The 22,500-nt window shown below is 50.8% G+C and overlaps 1 protein-coding gene across 4 annotated transcripts in view; it reads left to right on the top strand.

Moving 5' to 3' along the window:
* The window catches only part of AHNAK (AHNAK nucleoprotein), a 127,937-nt gene that overhangs the window by 80,630 nt on the left and 24,807 nt on the right, over positions 1 to 22,500 (top strand). For 2 of the 4 annotated variants that reach the window (XR_012123176.1, XM_073217636.1), the window contains one exon: positions 8,276 to 8,604. The exons of 1 other annotated variant lie outside the window; for it this stretch is intronic. Coding sequence is in view for 2 of the 3 variants with exons in the window: in XM_073217636.1 (XP_073073737.1) it covers positions 8,276 to 8,283 (8 nt within the window). In the remaining variant the exon portion in view is untranslated. Of the gene's footprint in view, positions 1 to 8,275; positions 8,605 to 14,712; positions 14,856 to 22,500 lie in introns of those variants that run through there. One more of the 4 variants, XM_073217634.1, reaches the window with a different exon arrangement.

Below are 22,500 nucleotides of genomic sequence, written 5' to 3' on the forward strand. Positions count from 1 at the left end.
AGAAAGGAGAATCTGGGATTCGTTGTGTGGTTGTTTCTAACTTCCTTCTGCTTTGGAGATCCTCTTCCGAGGGAGAACAATGCCCTGAACCGGCCTCAGGCTTCCTTGGCTCTGGCACTTGCCCGGCTGCAGGGGGAGGGGCCCCAGGACACAATGGTCGTGAGAATACACGGGCCGTCAGGGTTCGAGCTCTGGCCTTGGAGAATCACTGGGGAAGATGGGGTTTGGTGGCTGGTTTGCATCCCATCTTAGTGTTCACTGTTATATCCTGGATCATAAATGACCCAGGCTCATTTATGAGTATTATTTTTAAATTTCTCCTATTTGCCAAGAAAAGAAAATCCTTCCTCTACCCAGGGTTCTTCTGAGGCTGGGTGGGCGGATGGGGCCACAGACTCCAGGGTGTTCCCTCTGGGACCCAGAAATTCTGGAGCCACGAGGCTGCTCCCTGCCACTTGCTCCCAGCAGGAGGGGGACAGTGCTGGGTCCTTGAGAACATGGGCTGGGCCGCGTCCAACTCCCAGACCAGCGCCTGGGAGGGATCCTCAGCAGAGGACCCCGGTGCTGACATTTCCCCAGCCAGCGCCTGGTAAGGCCAGCTAGGGGCAGAGGCCCAGGACTGGGTCCAAGGAATGGGGTGGGGTTTCCTCATTCCTTTCTGTCTTCATACTTGGCCTCTTACTTGTGGATTTCAGTACATGTATCAGTCTTACTGGGTTTCTCTCATCAGTGGAAAGCAGAGAATATCCAAAGGCGACTGTAAATCCACATGTGTAAAGGGACAGGAGAAGGCCGAAGGGTTATACCTAATATTCTTAGATAAGACTATTTAAGAGGCAGAAAAATGGTTCCCTGAAGATATCCTTGTCCTAACCCTGAGGACACGTAAATATGTTAGGATGTATGGCAAAGGGGAGGTAAGGTTGCAGATGGAATGAAGATTGTTGATCGGATAACACTGAGATGGGGAGATTACCCTGGATCACCACCAGCCTGGGCTCAGTGCAATTCACAAGGATCTTTATAGAGTCAAACCACAGAGATAGTCTGGGTTTGGTCCCAGACCATCTCAATAAAGTAAATACTGCAATAAAACGAGTCAAAAGAATTTGTAGTCTAAGTGTGCAGTAGCATTATGTCGAAAAAAACAATGGATGTACTTTAGTTAAAAAACATTTCATTGCTAAAAGTGCTAGCCATCATCTGAGCTTTCAGTGAGCCTTAAATTTTTTTGCTGGTGGAGGGTCTTGCCTCCATGTCAGTGGCTACTGACTGATCAGGGTGGTGGCTGCTGAAGGCTGGGGTGGCTGTGGCCATTTCCTAAAATAAGATAACAACGACGTCTGCTGCATCCCTTGTCTCCTGCTTTCACAGATAATTTCTCTGTGGCATGAGAGGCTGTTTGACAACATTTTACCCACAGAAGAACTTTAAAAATTGGAGTCAATCTTCCCAAACCCGATCACCGCTTTATCAGTAAGTTTAGGGACTATTCTAAATCCTTTGTTGCCATTTCAACCATCTTCACAGCATCTTCATCGGGAGTAGATTCCATCTCAAGAAACCATTTTCTTTGCTGCTTCCCTAAGAAGCAGCTGCTTATCTATTCAAGTCTTATCATGAGATGATGGCAATTCAGTCACATCTTCAGGCTCCACCTCTAATCATAGTTCTCTTGCTATTTCCGCCACATCTGCACTGAGTTCCTCTGCTGGAGTCTTGGGCCCCTCTAAGTCATCCATGAGGGTTGGAATCAACTTCTTCTACACTCCTGTTAATGTTGATACTTTGACCTCTTTCCCTGAATCACAAATGTTCTTAATGGCATTTGGAATGGTGTCCTTTCCAGAAGGTTTTCAATTTACTTGCCCGGATCCATCAGAGGAATCACTACCTATGGCAGCTGTAGCCTTATGGAATGTATTTCTTCAATAATAAGACTTGAAGGTTGAAATGACTCCTTGATTCATGGGTTGCACAGTGGATGGTGTGTTAGCAGGCATGAAAACATTATTAATTTCCTTGTCCATCTCCATCAGAGCTCTCGGGTGACCAGGTGCATTATCAACAAACAGTACATTTAGAAGGAGTTTTTTTCTGAGCACTTCCCAAGAGTGGACTTTAAATATTCAGGAAACCATGTTGTAAACAGATGTGCTGTCCTTGGGCTTTGTTGTTCCATTTATAGAGCACAGACAGTAGATTTTGCATAATCTTAAACGTCCTAGGATTTCTGGAATAATAAAAAAAGCATTGGTTTTAACTTAAAGTCACCAGCTGCATTAGCCACTAACAAGAGACTCTGTCTATCCTTTGAAGCTTTGAAGCCAGGCTTTGACTTCTCCTCTCTAGCTATGAAAGTCCTGCATGGCATCTTCTTCCAATAAAAGGCTCTTTTGTCTACACTGAAAATCTGTTATTTAGGGTTGTTTTTATTATTTTTAGTTATTTTAGGTAGAACTTCTGGATAACTTGCTGCAGCTCCTGTGTCAGTTCTGGCTGCTCCACCTGTACTTTTATGTTATGGAGATGGCTTCTCCCCTAAAGCTTCATGAACCAACCTCTGCCAGCTACAGATATTTCTTCTGCAGCTTCCTCACCTCTCTCAGCCTTCAGAGAATTGAGGAGAATTAGGGCCTTGCTCTGGATTAGGCTTAGTTTAGGGGAATGTTGTGGCTGGTTTGATCTTGCATCCAGACCGCTGGAGCTTCCTCCATCTCAGCAGTAAGGCTTTTTCACTTTCTTATCATTGGCGTGTCCGCTGGAGCAGCCCTTTTCATTTCCTTCAAGAACTTCTCCTTTGCGTTCACCCTTGGCTAACTGTCGGCACTAGAGGCTGAGCTTTTTTGGCCTATCTCAGCTTTCAACAGGCCTTCCTCACTAAGCATGATCATTTCTAGCTTTTGACTGAAAGTGAGAGACATGTGGCTCTTCCTTTCATTGGAACACTTAGAAGCCATGTAGGGTTGTTAGTTAGCCTGAGGGCAATGTTGCTGTGTGTCTGGGAACAGGGGGGCCTGTTACACAGAGCGGGAGAGAGACGGGGGCGTGGGCGGGTGGCGGAGCAGTCAGAACACGTACATTGATGGAGTTTGCCGTCTTTTGTGAGCACAACTCATGGAGCCCCAGAGCAGTTACAATAGTAATGTGAAAGACCACTGGTCACTGTAACGAATACAATAATGAGAAAATTTGAAATATTGAGAGAATTACCAAAATATTTGTGACACAGAGGCAGGAAGTGAGCAAGTGTAGGTGGAAGAATGTCACCAACAGACTTGCTGGGTGCGGGTTGCCACACCTTCAATTTGTAAAATACGCGCTGTGAAACTCAGTAAAATGAGGTGTGCCTGGATGGTCTTCAGGTCTGTAGGATTTTACTGAGAACAGTGCTATGAGAACGGCAGGTGGGGATAAGAGGAGAGAGGGTGACACAGCCCTGCAGGGACCTGCGGCAGGGGCCAGCCATCTGTAAGGTACAATGAGACCAGAACACAGTGGCCCGTGTGTAAGTCGTGTAACAGCTGTCACCGCAATTGCTGCCACCTCCACATGCCAGCCGTACACTATTTCATAGTTCTCTTTTCATAGGTTTATTTTAAAAGCCTGGCATTTAATAAAAAAAATCTTTATATCACTGTCATACCTGAAACCTGGCATTTTCTAATGAGCATTGACACGAGTTCATAACTGTTAAAAATATTCATCATGTAACCTGTAAAACGTTGTACACCCCTGGGGCTTTGAGTAAGTTGTTGGTGTGGGCTTTTACACATAAGGGGGTCTCCAGGCATGTCTGATGGTGATGCTGCGGGGGAGCTTGATATTGGCAAGAAATAAGGAGTAGGGTGATTTGTACCAACTTGCCACCCCCATCAAAGACACTTCAGAAGGGGACCCCTCCTGCTTAACCAAGGGTCACCCGGGCTCCATGTCAGCACCTCCAACTTGGGAGAATGACAGTTCAGAGGCTGGGTGAGGATGAACTGAATTCATGTATGCGTAAGGTGTTTAGAACAGGGTCTAGTGCATTGTAAGTGTTCAAGGGTTAACAGGCACCGTAACTTGGGAGATTCTGCCTGAGGGTCCTCGGCTGCCATCAGAGGTGCATCATCTGCTGCTCGGGGACACAGCCAGGAGAGACGCCATCTCCAGCTCCCTCCCACCCTCGGCCCGTCTCTGTTGTTCTCCAGCTCCTCTGTTGGGACAGGTGTGCCCAAGTGGCAGGACCACAGTTTCCCTCATGATTATGGGATTGGACTAAGGAGTAGTCTCAGCATTAGTCATCACAAAATATCCCATTGGTTGGGGGCCATCTCTGTCCACTAGAGGTTCTGGAACGGGCTTCCAGGGACGGACACTCGTGTGCACCTGCCGGGGCCTGGTTGCATCTGGATCTGCTGTTCCACCCGAGCAGCCCCAGTCGTTTCTGGAACGAGACTCATGGCCTGGAGGGAGAAAGGAGCTGTGGGAAGCAATCCCAGTTTTCCTGGCTGGACTGGAAATTCTGCCTTGGGCCCTGGAATTCTGACTTCCTGTTTGGCCTGGCGCTTGTTCCCCCACGTATTAGGCTGTGACAGTTCCTCTCCCTCCCCTTCTGGGGATCTGGTTCCTCATCTGAAAAATGAGGGAGTTGCACCAGATTGGACCTAAGGTCCTTCCAGCTTGAAAAAGCCATGATTTGCCTCCCACCCTTTCACTTTTCCCTCTGGCCTCTTGATTGGCAGCCAGAAGCCAGGTAGAAGGAAGAGACGGAGGAGAGCTGTGCTTCCACAGTGTAAGGACAGGCGCACAGCGCCGACTGTCTGGCCCCAGATGTCAGTGGTACCGAGGCTGAGGAACCCTGCTCTGGGGGAGGAGAGACAGGAGGGAAAACAGATTTAAAAGGCAAATGCATAAGTACCCTGCAGATAACCAATGGTGAGACAAATGATAATGAAAGGAAAATTTCAGGGAGAAAATAAAATGCATGGGAAAAAGGTTTATAAAGGGGGAAGGAAAAAGTTGTTAGGCTGGGGGAGAATGTGTTTGCAAAGTGACCACAACCGGGGTTGTTACAGTGTAAGCCAGTGTCGGGGTGGGGACTGATACCCTCCGTTCGCTCTGGAAGATGCCACCCCTGGGTAGGGGCTCCTGTGGAATCGTGGCAGTGCAGCTAGTCAGTAGTGGTGCCTGGCGATGCAACATGGTGGCCTTAAGGCTCACAGACTGGATGGTCCGAAGACTTAGGTGGTCATTATCATATGAACGTAATCACGCGAGCCCCTCATGGTTAGTTTTTCTATGAGATCTTTGCTCCTTATTGAAATAAAAACCAATCCATTATCTCCATCTCTAGAGGAAGATACCATGAAAGCAATATGAAAAGAAATGAATGTAGAACACCTTCATGACCTTGGGAGAGGGCAAACTTGCACCAACAGGACATTGAAAGCGCCAACTAGAGAGGAAAAATCAACAAATCAGACTTTATCCAAATTAGACACCTCTTCTCATCAAAAGGCACCACTAAACACATGAGAAGCCAAGCCGCAGACTCAGAAGATTTCTGCAATACATCTATCTGATCAGGCATTCATGTCCAGAATATATGAAGTTAATAAGCATGTTACATAAGCAAAAAAACAAATGACCCTCTAAACACCAGTCAAAAGACTTAACAGACACTCACAAAAGAGCATATCCAGATGGCCAGGGAAACCATGAAAAAGTACTCATCATCATTATCACCAGGAAAATGCAAATTAAAACCACAAGGAGACACCACTACACACCCACCAGAACGGCCTCTATGAAGAGTGGAGACACCAAGTCTTCCCGAAATGGGAAGCATCTAAAGCTATTGTGCGTTGCTGTGGGGGGGTGCAGAAATGTACAGTCACTTAGGGACTTGCTTGGCAGATTCTGTTAAAGCTAAAGATATGCCTCCTCTATAACCCAGTCATTCCACCTCCATGTATATATGCCCAGGAGATGTGAGTAGATATACAACAAGAAGATATGGACAGGAGTGTTCGACGGAGTTGTCTCCCAACCTGAAACACCCCCGATTCCCATCAACAGAAGATGAAAGAAATTAATGGTGGTGTGTTCACACACTGGAGCTCTGCACAGCAATGAAAGATTACCCAGGGTCTGATTCTGTCAATATGAAATTCAAGAAGAGGCAGGGCTTAAAGGCGATGGGTCAAATCGTGATTCTGTCCGGCGGGGATGGACTGAGAAGGTGCGCAAAGGCACCTTTTGGGGTGCGAGAAATATTCTGTATCAGGACTGGAGTGGTGGTTATATAAGTGCATATATATGTAAATGGTCATAAGCTGTCCATTTAAGATGAGTACATTCTATGTATTTTACTGTATATATCTTATACTTTGATCTAAAAAAAAATAGAAAGGCAGATTTTTATGTCCAAGAGATGTAATCACAACATAACTTACTGAACATCCAATAGATGTGAGGTGTTTTTTATAGATTATTTCACGTAATCCATCCAAAACGCCCTATTGGCCAGGTATGGTTCTCATTGTACAGATGAGGAGACTGCGGCTCAGGTAAGTTAAACAGTCTGAGTCTCACCGCTAAGTGGAAGAGCCAGGAGGTGAATGTTGCGATCCACACCACTGCCCTGTGGCCTGGGATCTTGGGGTGGTTCTCAGGCAGCATCAAAGCTCCCTATTTTGCTTGCTTCTGCCCCCAGCCCCACAGCGTCAAAGCCATGTTTTTAAAAAGAGCTGCATCCGGTATTCCTTATGTTCCATGGACTCAAATCCTTCTACTGTCTCAAAAACAAAAGCAACGTGGAATGGGGAACCTAACCCTCTTATGTAGGCCTTCCACGAATTTTTTCCAATCAGAAGAAGAATCCACGATTTCCCGGCGCCCGGCTCAGCCTGACTGTCCGTGTCGCCCAGCCTGACTTCTCCGGGCCGGTGACACTGAGTCCCGGCGACAGCCCTCCTGCTTTCCTCCTCCTGACCTGTGAGGCTCTCGGGAAGTCAGTCTCTCAAAGCCTTTGCTTCTTTGGGTCAGAAGGGGACCGTGGTTCTTATCTTCTGGTCTCACTGCGGGGGTTAAAGATCACACACAGGAAGCCCTCAGTTCCTGTCGGAGCATAGCGAGTCCTCAGTAAAGCGGAGTGTGGCAATGTCCCAGCTTTCACTTGACTGAGGCCTGATTCCTTCCTGGCCTCTCCAAGGAGCTTTGCGCGTTTCTCCTCCAAACAATTCAAGAAAGTTAGCTATGATTTCTCTGCCAAGTGGAGGAATGAACGGATGGGGCCGAATCTCAGTGGTCAGGGGGAGGCCACATCCAGCTAGGCTGGTCAGAGGCAGGTCTTACTGGGGTGGACCTTCAAAACCGGGTAGGATTTTGTCACAGGGAGAGGATCAGGAAGGTCATTCAAATTCGTGGGGGAGGGAGGGGGCCTGGAGGGCAGACGTGGAGTTGGGGAATGGCACCGAGGCCACTGTGGTGGGCACCTGAGGTTTATGGAGGAACTAATGGAAGATAAGTTGGAAAGGAAGGAAGACTGGCCCCAGATGTGGGCCTGCTGAGAAAGCAGGGCTTGTCTACAGGAAAAGGGGTCGCTGAGCATTCCTGAGGGGGGGGAGGCGGAGGATGAAGCCAGGGGGTGCAGACCCCATGAGGGGTGGGGAAGGCGGCTAGGCCAGGGGGCCCGTGAAGAAAGAAATGGGCAGGTTCAGGAGATGGGCTGGCTGTCGCCCCGGGTGGAGGCGGCCGGATGGAAAGGAGGGCGCAGGTAGACGGGGAGGTGGTGAGGGGCTCCTGAAGTCTCAGAGCTATTTTCTTGAGTTTACAAAGCAGGAGGGAAGCAGAGAGAAAGTCCGTTTGGAGATGGTATGAAGGGGATTTCGTACGGCTAAGACGGGAGGGCTCATCTCCCCTCTCCCTGCTTTCTCATCGTCTTCAGCCTGCTATTTGAACGTCCTCAGCAGCACACGGCGCCCTTCCTGGCTCAGACTTGCCCGGTGCCCCTGGAGGACCCACACGGGCTTTCTGCAAGCTTGCTTCCCACACCAGGCACCTAGGAACTGCGCAGAGGGAGGCGTGTCGAGGCCAGAACAGATGCCACCACAGAATCGTTTCCAAACCTATGCCTTGCAGAGGCAAGAGCTTGTTTAGACGCTCTACCAAGGGGCTGGGGACCTTTTTCAGCCTGTGCAAAGTTAACCAACTTGAAAGCCTCCTGACTTTACAGAGAGATGCAAACAGTGTTTTGAATAACACCCCCTTTGTTATCGTTGTTTTCCAGGGCTGTAGCCGTGGCCAGGAAGAAAACCGCCCCCTCTGAAGGTTGTTTTTATGACTGTTCTTTGGAGCATTGTTCTAAAAATGGGAAATTACAGATCGCTGTGCCAAAGGAAACAAACACCTGCAGTTGAAGGAATGCCTTCCACGAGGTGGCTTTGGAGCTCCGGCCGGTGCAGGACGCACAGCTGCGCAGAAGTTCCCTTGGTATCTTTCTTCATCCTCAAGGAGATTGGGTGCAGGCTTACATTTGTAACCGGGGTGGGCTTGGCAACTAGGGGACTCTGGTGATCGTTCTTAACTTACATACTCAATAAACATCCCTGAAGCATCTATGCCGGGTCAGCGTCAGCGGTTCTCACTATTACCCCTTTCCTGGCATTGTTAAAAATCACTGGAAGGGTCGTCTTCAGGGGGCTTTTCTGGTCACATTTTTTTCTCATTTTCAGAGTTCGTGCATGGCTTCTGCCTCCCCGTAATAAGGCTAGAGAGGGCCACAGCGCATTCTGTCCTTCCTTCCCTTCTTTTATCTCTCTCTCTCTCTCTCATTCATCTCCCTTATTTTTCTTCTTTATTAGTCTACAAAAAAAAAAAAGCGATTTTTAACCTGTTAGTCAATACATTTCTTTAGGCATATGCGTTTTCAAACTTTGCCATTACGCGGGTACAGACACTCTGAAATTCCTGTTCTGTGGTGTTAGACGTCGAAAGATCATTTTTTGGTTATCTGGTTAATAGTAAACGTCTAGCCACATTGATATAATTGTGCAATAGGCCTGGAAACGTATCAAGCGTGAGGTGAATACATTTCAGATAGATTTGTGGTCTAAAGAGCATCCAGTTTCAGAAGCTGATCTCATTTTTATTAGAAACAAGAAAGGAAGGAGCAAAGGGAACAATGAATTTCAGTTTTTGAATCTTGAGCTTGCCAGATTTAGCAGATAAAAATACAGGACGCCTAGTTACATGTGAATTTAATATAAATAATGAACCCCGTCTGTAGTATACGGATGTCCCAAATACTGCTTCGGTGACAAAGGGCGGCGTTTGGGTCTCAGGTGGCTTAGGGCAGGGGAGGCACTTTAGCGGGTGGGCACCGTCTGTGCGAAGGTGCGAGGTGTGAAGGGCATGGAGCTGGGGACTGTTGCAGATGTGACTGAGTGTGCCGCCCGAGGAATGAGGCCTCCTCGTCAGGAAGAGCCTCTGCTCTGGGCTGGGGGCATCGGATACCCCCTTTGTCCATCAGTCCCTCTTGGGGGACTGCACACACGGGAGGCTGGCTGGGGAACAGACCAGAAGTGGACCTGGGCTGTCCTGGATGCGCCGCCAGCTCTGCCGCATGGCTTTGTGGCTTGAAGGGCCAACATGAGAAGGTTGCATCTCTCAGAAGCGGCTGCAGCTAGGCCCCCAGAATGATGGCTGCTTCCAGAAGTACATTTATTAATTTGCTGTGAGAAATGCAAAGATCTAGTAGGCTAGACAAGCCTTGTGAAGGCTGGGTGGCGGGGTGGACTCAGAACCGAGGGGCTGGTGGAGGGCTCTCCCAGCGCGGGCTCCTCGGCCATGGGAGCTGCCCTGATTCCTCCGCTGCTCATTCTCCCCGTTCAGAACCCATCTGTCTCCCTTGAGCTGCTGCTCATCCCCTCCTCGTTGGCACACGGACCTCTCTATTCATCCTGCAGGGCACAGTACATCGGATTAGATTCCCACTTGCTAGATGGTACCCTCATTCTAGTCCTGTCCCCTCGGGTGACTCCCTGACCACCTTGCTGGAGTATAGGGGGTAGCTGAAATCTTTTCTCCCAGTTAGAGACCAGCTCTTGCTTCATAGAGTCTCCCCCAATCCACTGTCTGTGAATTTACCAGCCTAACTCAAAGGGCAACCTTATTTCCAAGGCTTGTCCTTTGCTGCACCCCCAACATAGGTGGGGGAAGCAAAGCATGAAATTGTTTGATTTCAGCAATCATGGGAAGAGTAGTAGAAAAGGTGGCAAGACTGGAATCTTAGAGACTATTTGGAGGCAGAATAATGGCACCCCAAATATATCCATGTCCTAATCCCCAGAACCTGTGAATAAATTAGGTCAATAAATAATAAATTATGACAAAGGGAAATTAAGGTTGCCGATGGAATTAAGGTTGCTAATCAGATGACATTGAGATGGGGAGATTATCCTGGATTATCAGGGTGGGCCCAATGTAATCACTAAGGTCCATATGTGTGGAAGAGGGAGGCAGAAGGGAGGACAGAGCCAGGGACAGAATTAAAGAGGGGGCCCTGCTGACTTTGAAGATGGGGGAAAGGGCCATGAGCCAAGGAATGAAGAAACTGAGATAGTAAGGAAACGGACTCTCCTGGAGAGCCTCCTGAAAGAGCACAGGTGTCCTGACACCTTGACTTTGAGCACAGTGAGGCCATTCTGGACTTCTGACCTCCAGACCCATAAGATAATATGTTTGTGGATTTTTTTAAAGCCATTAAGTTTGTGGTAATTTGTTACAGCAGCCATAGGAAACTAATTTAGAGGCTATTTGCAATAATCCAGGTCACAGATGGTGAAGGCCTGCTATTGGCAATAGGGTAGAAAGAAGGGGTCAGGTTCAAGGAGATGGACTCAGAGACCAATTGGACACACAGGGTCAGAGGTTCAAGAGACCCTTTCTCTTCCTTGATGCACTGAGGCTGGCTCCTCATCTCATCTCTCCTGCAAGTACCAGCTCAAGTCTCCATCCTGCCCTAGGCCTGGGGGAGTACCTACTTCTGCCACCAGGGTCCTAAGAGGGAACTCTAAAGAATGCTCTGTGGTTATATGCCTCACAGTTACATGGGGGTCGGGTGCTGCAGGCATATAACTTCAGATATTTTATGAGTTCATTGACTTTCATGATAGGCTAGGAATCCATTCACTTAAGGGGGGAACAAATCTGAGTTCCAAACCTCTAGTTTACCTGTTTTGACACTGGTGATCATGCATGCTTGGCTAAATCTATTTTCAGACTTTTTTCTTTTGCATGTACTATAGTTTTATAGTTTCAGTTTGTGCGTGAAAATATGTTGGGTGATGACTCACACTCACATGGTTCCCATGTGCCCACTGGTGTGTTCTGGAAGCACTTGGGAGGAACAGTCCCTAATTACATGTTTCAGAATGCTTTGTTTGTGTGGCCCCATCATCATTAATCAAGATTTTCTTTATCATCTATCTGAAGCCATTTTGAGCACCAGTCACCCCGTGGTGAATTACTACCCACAAATCCCTTGGCATCTGCAAACAGCATGCCTTGCATCAACCATCAACTAGACATAATTTTATCTGTATCATCTTGATAAAGTTGATGAGGAACGGTTTGGCTCCCTCTTCCTGCCTCATGAGTCATTTATAGATTTTTCTGCCAGGCTAATTTCATCAGCTCACGTGCTGAGAGTGTAAAACTTCAGTTTTCCTACTGCTTAATCAGTTCAGGCCATACACCAACACACAGTAAGGGCAGGCCCTGGGATTCTGCAGTGTGATGACTGTGTTAGATAATGACCATTCCTCTTTAGCTTTCCTCAAGAGTAACTATTCCTTGGATTGCAGGCTGTAGGGGTAACATAATTTTCAAAGAAAATTTTCACCCAGATTTACAGTTTAGTTGACAATGTGATCAAAATACGTAGCCTTTCCAGCTGGGCTCCTCAGAGGTGTGAATGCTAAGACTACTGTAGTGATAGTAACACTATCTTGTGTTTCATCTTTGTTTTGATTTACTGAGATACATTTTAAGTTTCTTCTTTACACACTTTGTGTGTAATGTTTCTCCAGTGCAGGAAGCTTATATTCTTACGTTGGCTTCCTGTGTTTTAGAGTTTGGCATGTACCTAGGGAAAATGCCTGATTATATGGTCTAACTTTGAGGTTTGTTCACTATTGTATTAGATGTTTCTGTTTGTTTTAGGACAAAATAATAAAAAGCCCACAATGTGTTTGGGATTTGGAAGCTGAAGATGTCCATCCCTCCTCTTCTTCCTTCTTCAAATTTAAAAACCATTTTTAGCTGGAGGTCCATTAAAACATAGGCGCTAGCCTGAATTTGGCCTGCTGGCTATTGTCATGGACCAGCGCTGTGGGCCTATTGTCAAGCACACTGCATACAGAAAAGAACCCAGTGAACATTCCCTCGTGTCTAATTTCCTTCTGCTTTCTGGTAACACGCATCACACAGATATGGGCTCTTTCTGTGATTCTAATCAGTTCATCTTGCATTCTATTCTTTTAAAACTTTGTGCACATTTCTGTGTGGATAGCTCACATTCTTATGGATCACCTGTAACTTTGGCCCCCTTGAGGTGGAGACTCACCACAATATAATCCTACTTCCTTTTATCTCCAGATACCTGTGTTGTATTTGCTGTAGGTGAATATTTTCACGACTGTGAATAGGTAATTAAAATTCTGAGCCTTTTGTGGCCCTGGATCCTTAAACATTTGAACAGTACTCACTTAAGTGAATAGCTCACAGGAGTCAAAGGTATGTGAGTTACTGATGACCCGGATGCAGAGGAACGCAGGGCCTTAGCAGTGAGGGAGTGGGGATGTGGGAAGGCAGAGGCCTCCCATCAGGACCCCACCCTCGGCCAAGAATCTCTTTTGGAATTGCTAACCCCCCTGACCTGCCCTGGAATTTTTACAATCTAAAGGCCCTCCTTTGGGGAGGACAGTGAAGGATTGGGTGTGGTGGCTTTACAGCATCTGGGATCCCACTCTCTATAGGGTAGGACTCTGGAATCTGGGTTGTGTGAAGAATAAGTGAAATATCGCAAAAACACCAGCCAGAGAGTAAGCAATTGACAAAGATAATTAACTAGGTTGTGTTTTCTGCATCCAGACTTTAAAATGGGGCAGGTGGAGGTAAAAGGTCAGCTCCACCAGCACCCCTAGGTCCCCTCTACCTTCGGGTCATTTCGGGTTCTAGATTCTGCTGGACGTGCCCTTGGAACCGTCTGGGAATGGAATTATGGCTGATTCCAGAAGCGCTGACACATCACAGGCAGGGTTCGACTTTGCATGACTACACTTCTTTTTCCCCAGAATTCTGACTTTAAAAAACCCCAAAATCAAATGAAAGCAATCACATAGGTGATATAAGATCCCAAAAATCGTGCTTCCTCAGCTTGTCCCGCAGCGTGAGCGGGCCATGGTGTGCAAGGTTAAGAAGCCCCCAGGCCCGACGGGCGCTTCGGCTCCGGGACGCCTTGGTCGACACTGCCTCCTAGTGGCCGCGGCAGCACCGGGCGCCCACGGCGGGGAAGGCGCATCCCTGGCCGACCGCGCCGCCGGACGGAAGAGAAGCGTCTCTCTCTCTCTTTCTCTCTCTTCAGCCGCTTCCTTCCGAGCTCTCCCAATGCCCTTTCCATTCCCGCCTTCCCTCTGCGTGTCCTCCACTTCATTCAGTGTCTGGGGACCGATTGTCCCGGGGCACTGGGGTGTTTGGGGGTTTTAAATATCAACGTGGAATCCTTCCCACATTTTGCTCTCGCGCGGTTTAAAAAAAAAACCAGTCATCACTATTTTTGAGCAGCTGATGCTCCGTGGCCTGTGTAAAGGTCCAGAGGTGGAAAAGGGCTTGGCTCTTTGAAGAAACACTACTAAGGCAGGAGGTCAGGGGAGGGGTGGTGGACGGAGCTGAGGGGCTGAGCTGCAGGAAGGAGGGTGGGAGATGAGAGCCAGTGATGGGCCTGGCTGCATTTTGAATTTTATAGCGAGTACTGGAAAGCTCTGAAGGATTTAACTTGGTTGGGGTGGGGTGCCGGAGTGGGGGGCGTGGCAGTAGGATGTTTTCATTTGATAAACATTAGTTTGGCTACTGTGTGGAGAATTGACTGCAGGGGCGCTAGAGGGAGCTGGGGGCCGCTTTGGAGGCCCCTGGGGTGTGCAGGGGAGGGATGGGTGGTGTGGCCCAGGTACCCCCAGGACGGGTAGGTGCTGGAGAGGAAAGGGCCAGTGCTGCCCGTCCGGCTTCTGGCCAGAGCACCTGGGGATGGAGGTACAGTTTACTGAGATTAAAGCAGGCTAAGAGGGAGATCAGAGTTCTCTTGGACAAGTGGCTTTTGAGATGCTGGGTAGATGGCAGGTTTGTGGGGAGGAGGTTTGGGCTCTTCGGGTGGCAAGTGACAGAAATCTAGAAGACGGGTCCTTTAGAAGGGTTCCGAGCTTCCTCCTGGAGCCCAAGGGCTCAGTGGGCCTCAGGAAGGGAGCCCCAGGCTGGGTCCCCACTGCTCTCTGCATCCGCCTGACCTCCCCTTCTTGCCTGTCATCCTTCCTGCTTCTGCGCAGGTGCGGGGATGGGGGCCTCCCGAGCTGGGGTTGGTCTGGCCAGGCTACTCTTGCTCACATCACCCAGTGCACATCTTACAGCTTTGATCAGTTCTCTGTCTCTGTTTATTTGTTTCTTTTGCAGGAGCCGATGCCCTTCCCCGCTCGACTGCCAGCTCCCTGGAGCAGAGACCACTGTGTTATTCGCTCTGCTGTACCCGGGGCTCCGTGCCGTTCTGCCCCAGAGCTTTCTGCATCTTTGTTGGGTCATGAAATCTGCTCCCCGGGTTCCTCAGAGTGCCCAGTACCCCTATGAACATGCTGAAAGTGCCAGTAAATACCTAGGGATTCATTTCATGCCTGAAGACTCCTCTGCCACAAGGAAAAAGGGATGACTGCTTCTCTTTTAGCAGGAATGTTGACTGGACAGGGACTCAGGGAATGGGTTGGGACAAAAGTCAGAGGAAGGGTGTCAGGGTCACTTAGAGTGAGAGTGCTGCCTAGTGGGTGGCAGTGGTGCTGACCTGTCTAGCTGTGACACCCCTCCTGCCCCCGGGAATCCTCAACTGGGCAGAGATGTCTTTAAAGCAAAATAGACATGGACAGTCTGACATGTGGGCTTCGGCAATTTACCACTGGAAATAGGATGTCCTAACAATGGCAACAAAATGGTGATAAAAGATCTAGAAAAATGCATGAACAGGAGTGGATTGCTGGTCTCCACTCCCTTCAAAAAATGGTTTGATAAGTAATTTCATGTAACAGATATGCAATGAGCAAAGACTTAACCTGCCATCTCTGGGGACTCCTCTTAGGGTCTGTCACTCCTCAAAGGCACCCCCAATCCCCTGGATCCCAATCAAGGGATTGAGTCATTTCTCCCACCAGCCTTTGCTTCCTAAGTATCTTACAGGAGTCCGATTGCTTCCACAGGCAGAGGGCATCATTATGTGCTGTGTGCTGTTTGAGGGCCCCTAACAGGTCCCAACTGCTCTGTGATTTATCTTTGAGCCATTTACCTCTGGAATGGGGAGCTCTCTAGGAGTAAGCAGTGTGAGCGAAGGAAGCTGCATGCTGCGAACTCCACAGTGCTGTCCTGGCTCGTCTCGGGGGGAGGGTCCACCAGCTTCTTCAGCAGGAACCCTGCATCCTTCATGTCCACATCAGGGTTGAAAGGTTCAATTGGAGCCTCATAATTGGCAAGCGTGCCCATGAAGAAGTTTTTCACGGCATTTAGAAAGCTCTGGCAGATCTCTGTAGAAGGTGGAACCCAGAGAAGAGAGAGCACATGTACCCAGGCCCTTTTCCAAGCTGGCCAGCCCCCGGGCTGGGCCTGCCGCAGATGCAAACAGCCCGGCCTGTCAGCAAGAGATAGCAGCCTTTTTGTCGGTGGTGTAGACTGTGACTGGTGGGACTCCCGGCTACTGGCTTTTTGGCGCTGTGTAGCTACTTTCTGGGTGGCAGCCAGCTTTTCGCGGCTCTCCTGGGCCTTCACTGCACTTCCTGGGTTGGGGTGGGGCAAGATGCCATTTGTTCTTTCTGTTCGGGTTCCAGGCAGAGTCCTGCTAAGAGAAGCTGCTGATCTGGTATTTGATGCAGTGTGGGGGCTGGGAGGAGGCCCCTGAGGGTTTCTGGTGGTTGTCCCACCCGAAACATGCCTCTTGTCAATGGTTAGTGATGATCTAAGCCATCTGCCAGTGGGGGCATATGACAAGGTCAGGCTCCGGCAGGAAGAGGCACTTGTACTAACCACGCTCCAGCCCCCAGCGCCTGGGAGGGGTGTGCACCATGAGCACTGGGCCCAGGGGCACGCTCACCAGCAGGCAGGCGGGCAGCCTGGGTCTATCCCCTGCCCCACTATGTTCCCTTCACCCGGGGTGCTCCCCAGGCTGTGCTCCTTCCCAGGTCTCCGCCCCCCAGCACATGGGGAGAGTCGCCTACTACTCCCTGCTTGCCCCTCTTCCTAATGACTCTCAAATGCCCGTCCTTAAATTTTCTGCCCTGTGTGCAAATTCTGCTTCCCTGCTTGGACTCCAAGGCCCCTCCCGAAGTGGCCACTGCAAGTGAAATCCTCTGCAGAACTCACATCTCTGCTTTGCAACTTTCTGTGTCATCAGGGAGGTTACTTTATCTTTCCAGAGCTCAGTTTTCTTATCTGTAAAATGGGAATAATATCCTTACTTAATAGGGTTATTGTAACAATGAAAATCTGTACTATTCAGAAGAGTAATTGGCACGTTGTAAGTGTTAAATAAATGTTAGACATTGTTATTATTGCGATAAGTGTGCACACACACACATACACACGCATCCCAGATCCCCCCTTCACTCATTTCAGTCCTACCTTACTGAGCCAATCTGCTCTGTACACAGCAGAGACCTTCTAATGAAGACACATTTCACTCCAAAATGATGTTATTTCCTCCTTTAAAACTAACGTCTCTACATAATACTTGTGGCCCCTGCTTCTTGGTTTTCTAACACCTGCCCCCTCGTCCCCCGCCACTCCGTCATAAAACTTATTTCCCTGGGTATTATGAACATTCCAAACTGAATTAATTAGTTTTGCTCAAAAAATTTTTTTTGTCTATTAAAAGGGGTAGAAGAGATTGATACAGACTGAAAAAACAGGTACCCCGATTCCTACAAGATCAAGGGCTCGGAGGGAGGTGACCCACCTCCCTCCCCGCATTCCCTCCCTCTCCTTCTCCCCCTCTGGCTCGCCCCACCCCTCTCTCTCCCTCCTTTCCTCTTAGAGAACAGCTGCAATTATTCAGAGACTCCTCATCCTTTTTGCAGAGGACAAAACTTTTATAGAAAACTCCACTCTGGGCCAGCAGTTTCCCAAGGGAAGATCCCTTTCTAGAATATTTCTCTTCATCCAAAATGGGAGACTTTGCCTCGGGATGGATTTCTTTTGGAGACAGGAGGCCCTGCAGCTCCTTCCAGCTTCTTTGCTGCCACAGTGGTGGGGAGACTCCAGACCTGGGGGCCGTGATACACTGGGGTCTCCTGGCATCTGTCCAGACTGGGCTCTGAGGAGCTCGTTATTCCTATTCCGTTGGTCACCAGGCGCACACATCTATAGGAGATCTCTTCCGTCCCTCCCTCCAGTCATGTCATCCCTGGAATGCTAAGGTTGTTGGATATGGAAGATGGGTTTCCCCTAGTGTCTGGGCTTTCCCCAGATTCCCAGGATGGGCTGGTTCCCCAGACCCAGGCTCCTGGTGGGAGTCAGCATTCCCAGGCCCTCCCAGTCGCTAAACAGAGGGAATGGACAGCTGCCCCTCTCCTGGACAGGGTGGTGGCAGGAAGGGTCCCGAGCCTGGCGTGAGGGAGAGGGGCTCTGGGCACTCACCAGAGGTGCCGCAGAGAGCCAGGGCCCCCAGGGCCAGGGTGACGGCGAGCCTAAGGGCGCGAGAGGCTGGTGAGGGAGGCTCTGCATCCATGTCTGGCTCCGGTGGTGCTGTGGGACATGCCTCTTGGGGTGCCTTCTTACACTTTCCGGGCTGCACTCAAGGGAGGCAGGCAGGGAGCAGGCTCCACTCTGGGACCCACTATTTACTTGGACATTGGCTCGGTGGAAAAAGCAGTTATTCTCTTTTCTCAACCCAGTTTCTGTCCTCATTGAACCTGAGCTTATACCATGGGCTGCTTGGGCAGGGGGAGCCCAGAGTTCCCTGTGGGGCAGCAGGGGCCCCAAGTCAGGGGCGTGGAGACCTGGCTGCCAGTGCCGTCTCTTTGAGCCCAAGCACTGGGGCTGTCCCCATGGACAGAAGCAACTGCAGAGCCCACCTGGACCCACCGCCCCAGGGGAAACTGAGGCCCCTCCCAAGTGGCAGCCACGGGGCCCGACTCGGGACTCTTCAGGTGGCTAGACCTCAAGCCTGAGGTCACACTGCCCAGAGCATCTCCACGGGCAGCCCTGGGGGAGGCTCTGGACTGAAGCCCGTTGATAGATAATGGACTTCTCCAGACACCACGAGAAACCCAAGCCCCGAATCAGGCCAGGGAAGTCGCTGCTCCGGGCTGGGGCTGTTCCCACCCACAGCTGCCCTCCAGACAGGCACCGTCAGTCCTTATCTCGTGTGACCTGGTAATGCTCTTGACCCTCTTGACCTTTTCCTTCTTGCTCTAGTCTCTCTCCTGCCCTCCCACAGCAGATCCTTCCTGTTCCCCCCCCACCCTTCTTGCTCTTCAGATGTTTACTCCTCACTTACATGTACGACTGCGCCCATGTACTTCCCGGCTTTTGCCACAGCCCCTTCTCGCCTCCTGATGCCATGTCCGTGGCCACAACTTCCTTCTCCAGCGCTGGGGCCTCAGTGGTGCCTGGCAAGCAGGAGGTACTCAGTGAACCTTGGCGGGTATTTGCATGTCTCCGTGTTGAAGACACGAGAGGAAGGCCTTGCAGTTTTGTGTTTCCTTGTTCAAGCCTGTGTACAGGTGCACCTGGGGGACACAGAGGATCTTGGGTAAGCTGGCTGTTCTCATGCTCCGGGCCATTAGGGTGGGCTTTTCCTTTTGTTCCTGGGGCCCTGCTGTGTCCATCACAGATACTTGGGAGCTTAGCTGACTGCCATGTTCCTGACCTGATCCTGGGGTGGGATTGAGAGGTGAGCTTAAGCAGAGAGTAGTTCCCAGGTCCACCTGTAGGTAGGCCAGGTAAAAAGGCTTAGAACACCCAGGAGAATTTTTAAATCCCCATCCTTGGGTCATAGGCTGAGGAGGATATCTCCATGTGTTCCCCCCCAAACCAGCTGTTAAGCCAGGAAGGCCTCCTGGACCCAGGGCATGATCACAGTGACAGCCCAGGGGCTGCGCAGGGAATGGCCTGGTGAGTGTCTTCAAGACAGTTCAAGAGCCCTAACAATGCCGCCTTTGTGAGTGACTTCGGTCCATTCTCAACAGGGGCGTCTGTGTGCTGCTCTCCAAGGCTGTGTGTGTGTTGTAGGGAAGCTTGAAGCCCTGTTCTCCTTCCTGCCGTGGCTCTGGGTGTTCCTTCCCTGGTTCCTTGGTCCTTCCACGGTCTCTCTTGGGCTCATTCCCTGCTCCCTCCCCTCCCTCCCCGCCCTCCCGTCTCTCCCTGGGCTTCTCCTCCCTGCTCACAGCTCAGTTACCACCTGCATTAAGATGGCTCTCTAATTTCTATTTCTTCCTCAGCCTTCTCTGAGCCCCACCCTTGACCATCCAGTGCCTGCTGGACAGCTTCGTCTAAATTTTTTAAAGGGCTTCAAACTCACTGTGCACAAAGTCAAATTCACGATCTTTGCTCCTAAACATGTCCCCAGGATTCCCTAGCTCAGCGAACAGCCTCGCCACTCAATTGGTCACGTATCCTGAAGACACATCTTTGCTACCTCACTCTCTCCCTGGGGTCATCGGACACAGTGGAACGTCCACCCCCAGGTCCATGGGCTTGGACCGAACACTGACGGTGTCCCCCTCGGTGTTTCTGAGGGTCCTGTCGGACCTGTCGGTCTATCACCCAGGCCCTGCTCTTCCTCATCTGATGGGGCCGTCGGGCCTGGGCGCCGCACTGGGGTCCTGAAGCGTTGGTTTAGTTATTCCCTCCCGTGTGGAGACTATCAGATCCATGACGGGTTTATTTGCGGGACACTTATCTTAAAGATAAAAAATCCACTGAAAGCTGAAAAAAAAAAGCTGCTTATCATTAAAACAAAACAAAAAACCCACGATGTTATATGCCATCTTCCTTCGGGTTTGACCCCGGGACCCACTGCCCAGTCTCCGGAGGCCGGCCTGTTTGCAGGACTGTTTCAGGCGGCTGCGTCGTGGCCCCCTTCCTGGGGGCTCAGAGGCTGTGGCTGACGGTGCTGACGGCAAGGAAGCTGCGCTGGACCGCCCGGGCCATCCTGAAGCCCCCCAGCACTGCCTCTCGCGGGTCACTGTGTGAGCCGGCGGCCAGTGTGGCCAGGGCTGCAGCGATGGCCGCAGGGACCCTGGGGTCTCCCACTCACGTGACCCGGAGCCGCAGACTCTGTTCTGTGACTTCCATCCTCTCTGTTCAAGGTCTGGGGGCAGAGTAGCTGGCTCTGGGACTTTGAGGAGCTCGGGACGTCGTGGGAGAGAAACAGAGACGGGGTGCAGTGGTGATGCGGGAACGTGAGGAGCTAAGAGAAGGCAGTGGTGCCCCGGAACCGGGAAGTGGGCCGGCCCAGGGGGCGGCTGCCCGGAAGGGAGGCAGCGGGCAGAGGAGTTCGGGCTCGGGGAGGGCTAGCATCAGAGCTGGCTTCTGGCAGGTGGGGTGACCTGAGGGGTGTGCCAGGAGGAGGAAGCCTCGTGAGAGGAGGCCCAAGCTCTGGAGGGGACCCAGGTATGGTCCACCGTGCACGGAAAAGATGGAAGTAAGGATACAGAGGAAGCCTGGAGCCAGGTTGGTGATGAGGGACTTCACTGCTTAGCTGATGAGTGTGGGCTGGATACTGGAAAGCAGAGACCTGATCAGACCCTGCTCCTGCCTCGGCTTCACCCCAGCCCCTGCTATTGTTGGGGCGACAGCTTCCCAGGTAGGCAGCAGCCGGCCTTCCAGATGCGAGGCTGGGGATTTGTCTCAGAGCGCCACCTGGTGGTGGGGGTGTTTCTCTCGCCTGCCCTTGCCTGTGGGACGTTCAGGCCAAACTGTTGAGGCTCAGATTTTCTTAGTCTCCAACACTTGCCCCTCAAATCCTTAACCACATGCTGTGAGTTCCAGGCCAGACCCCGCAAGCCCCCCTTAGAGCACGGTGTGGGCTGGGAGCCCCTGTGCTGGCTACAGGTATGCAGGGGGCTGACAGAGTCTCTGGGGAACACGAGCCTCTCTGTGTGGGGTGTGGGGTGGCAGAGAATTGGCCTGGCTCCTGCCAGGGCCTCCCAACCCAAACTCTACCCTCTGTTGGCTGGGCTTGAGTCAGCGTGAACCCTGACCCCGGTTGCAGGGCCTGGTCACTGCCCTGGGCTCAGCCCTCCCCACCCCCAGCTTGGAGCGCCCTGTGCCTGGCTGCAGCCGGTGAGAGGTGCAGGAGACCTCCGGCAGAGCCTGAGGGTGGGACAGTCCTGCGGATCTGGGAGCCTGGCCTGGGGATTTGGACTCTAAGGTCAGGTCTGCTGTGCCCACCCCCATGCTTGCAGGGTATGTGAGCACATGGGGTGCCGGGTTGGTGAGCCATGTTCAGTGCTTTCAGGAACCTGCCCTGGCCCCACTGAGAGGTCTGGTGGCCATCGTGGGTGGGAGGGGCTGGGCCAGCAGCAGCCCCCAGCCCATAAAGTCAGAGGTATTTCCTGAGACCAGATGTTCCCTCCTGGGCTCAGTGCTTGGCTTGATGACGAGGAGGAAGCCTGGGTGCAGATCTGCTGGCATCTGGCTTGTTGCAAGTCCCGGCATGGCCGAAAACAGGTTGGAGGCCGTGGGTGGTTCTGATCCTATCTATCCGGCTGGGCCACTGGAGGGGTCAGGCCACAGGCTTGTGAGGTTGGCTCATGGGACGGGTTGTAGGGTTGAGTTTTCTCCCTCCGCCCTGGGCTTTGGCTCTGTGCTTGCTTAGCAAATAGGTCCTGAGCCAGGCAGACTCTCCCTTGTGGGTTTGCTCCATTTTCTTCTGCCTCGATACTTCCCGGGGCTGATCCCTGCATTGACCTGGGGCCCTCCCGGGTGGGGCCCAGCAAATTCTGCACATTCTAGATATTTTGCTCACCAGCCATATAACTAGGGCCTGTGAGCTTTGAGTGGGCTTAAAAAGCTGCCGTGTATCTGTTGGCTACAAAATATAAAAAGAAAACCTCAAAATTGTAATTAATGAAGATTTATCTAGGTAACATTCTTCCAACTATCTGACTGCAACTAAGTTAAGCTATGGTATAGCTTTACATAGATGTGGAAATCATATGAACCAAATGCACAATCTGTTGTTAGGATCAGAATTATTAAATTTGT

Source organism: Manis javanica, chromosome 11 (genome assembly GCF_040802235.1).
Source record: "Manis javanica isolate MJ-LG chromosome 11, MJ_LKY, whole genome shotgun sequence".
In the NCBI taxonomy this organism is placed as follows: domain Eukaryota; kingdom Metazoa; phylum Chordata; class Mammalia; order Pholidota; family Manidae; genus Manis; species Manis javanica.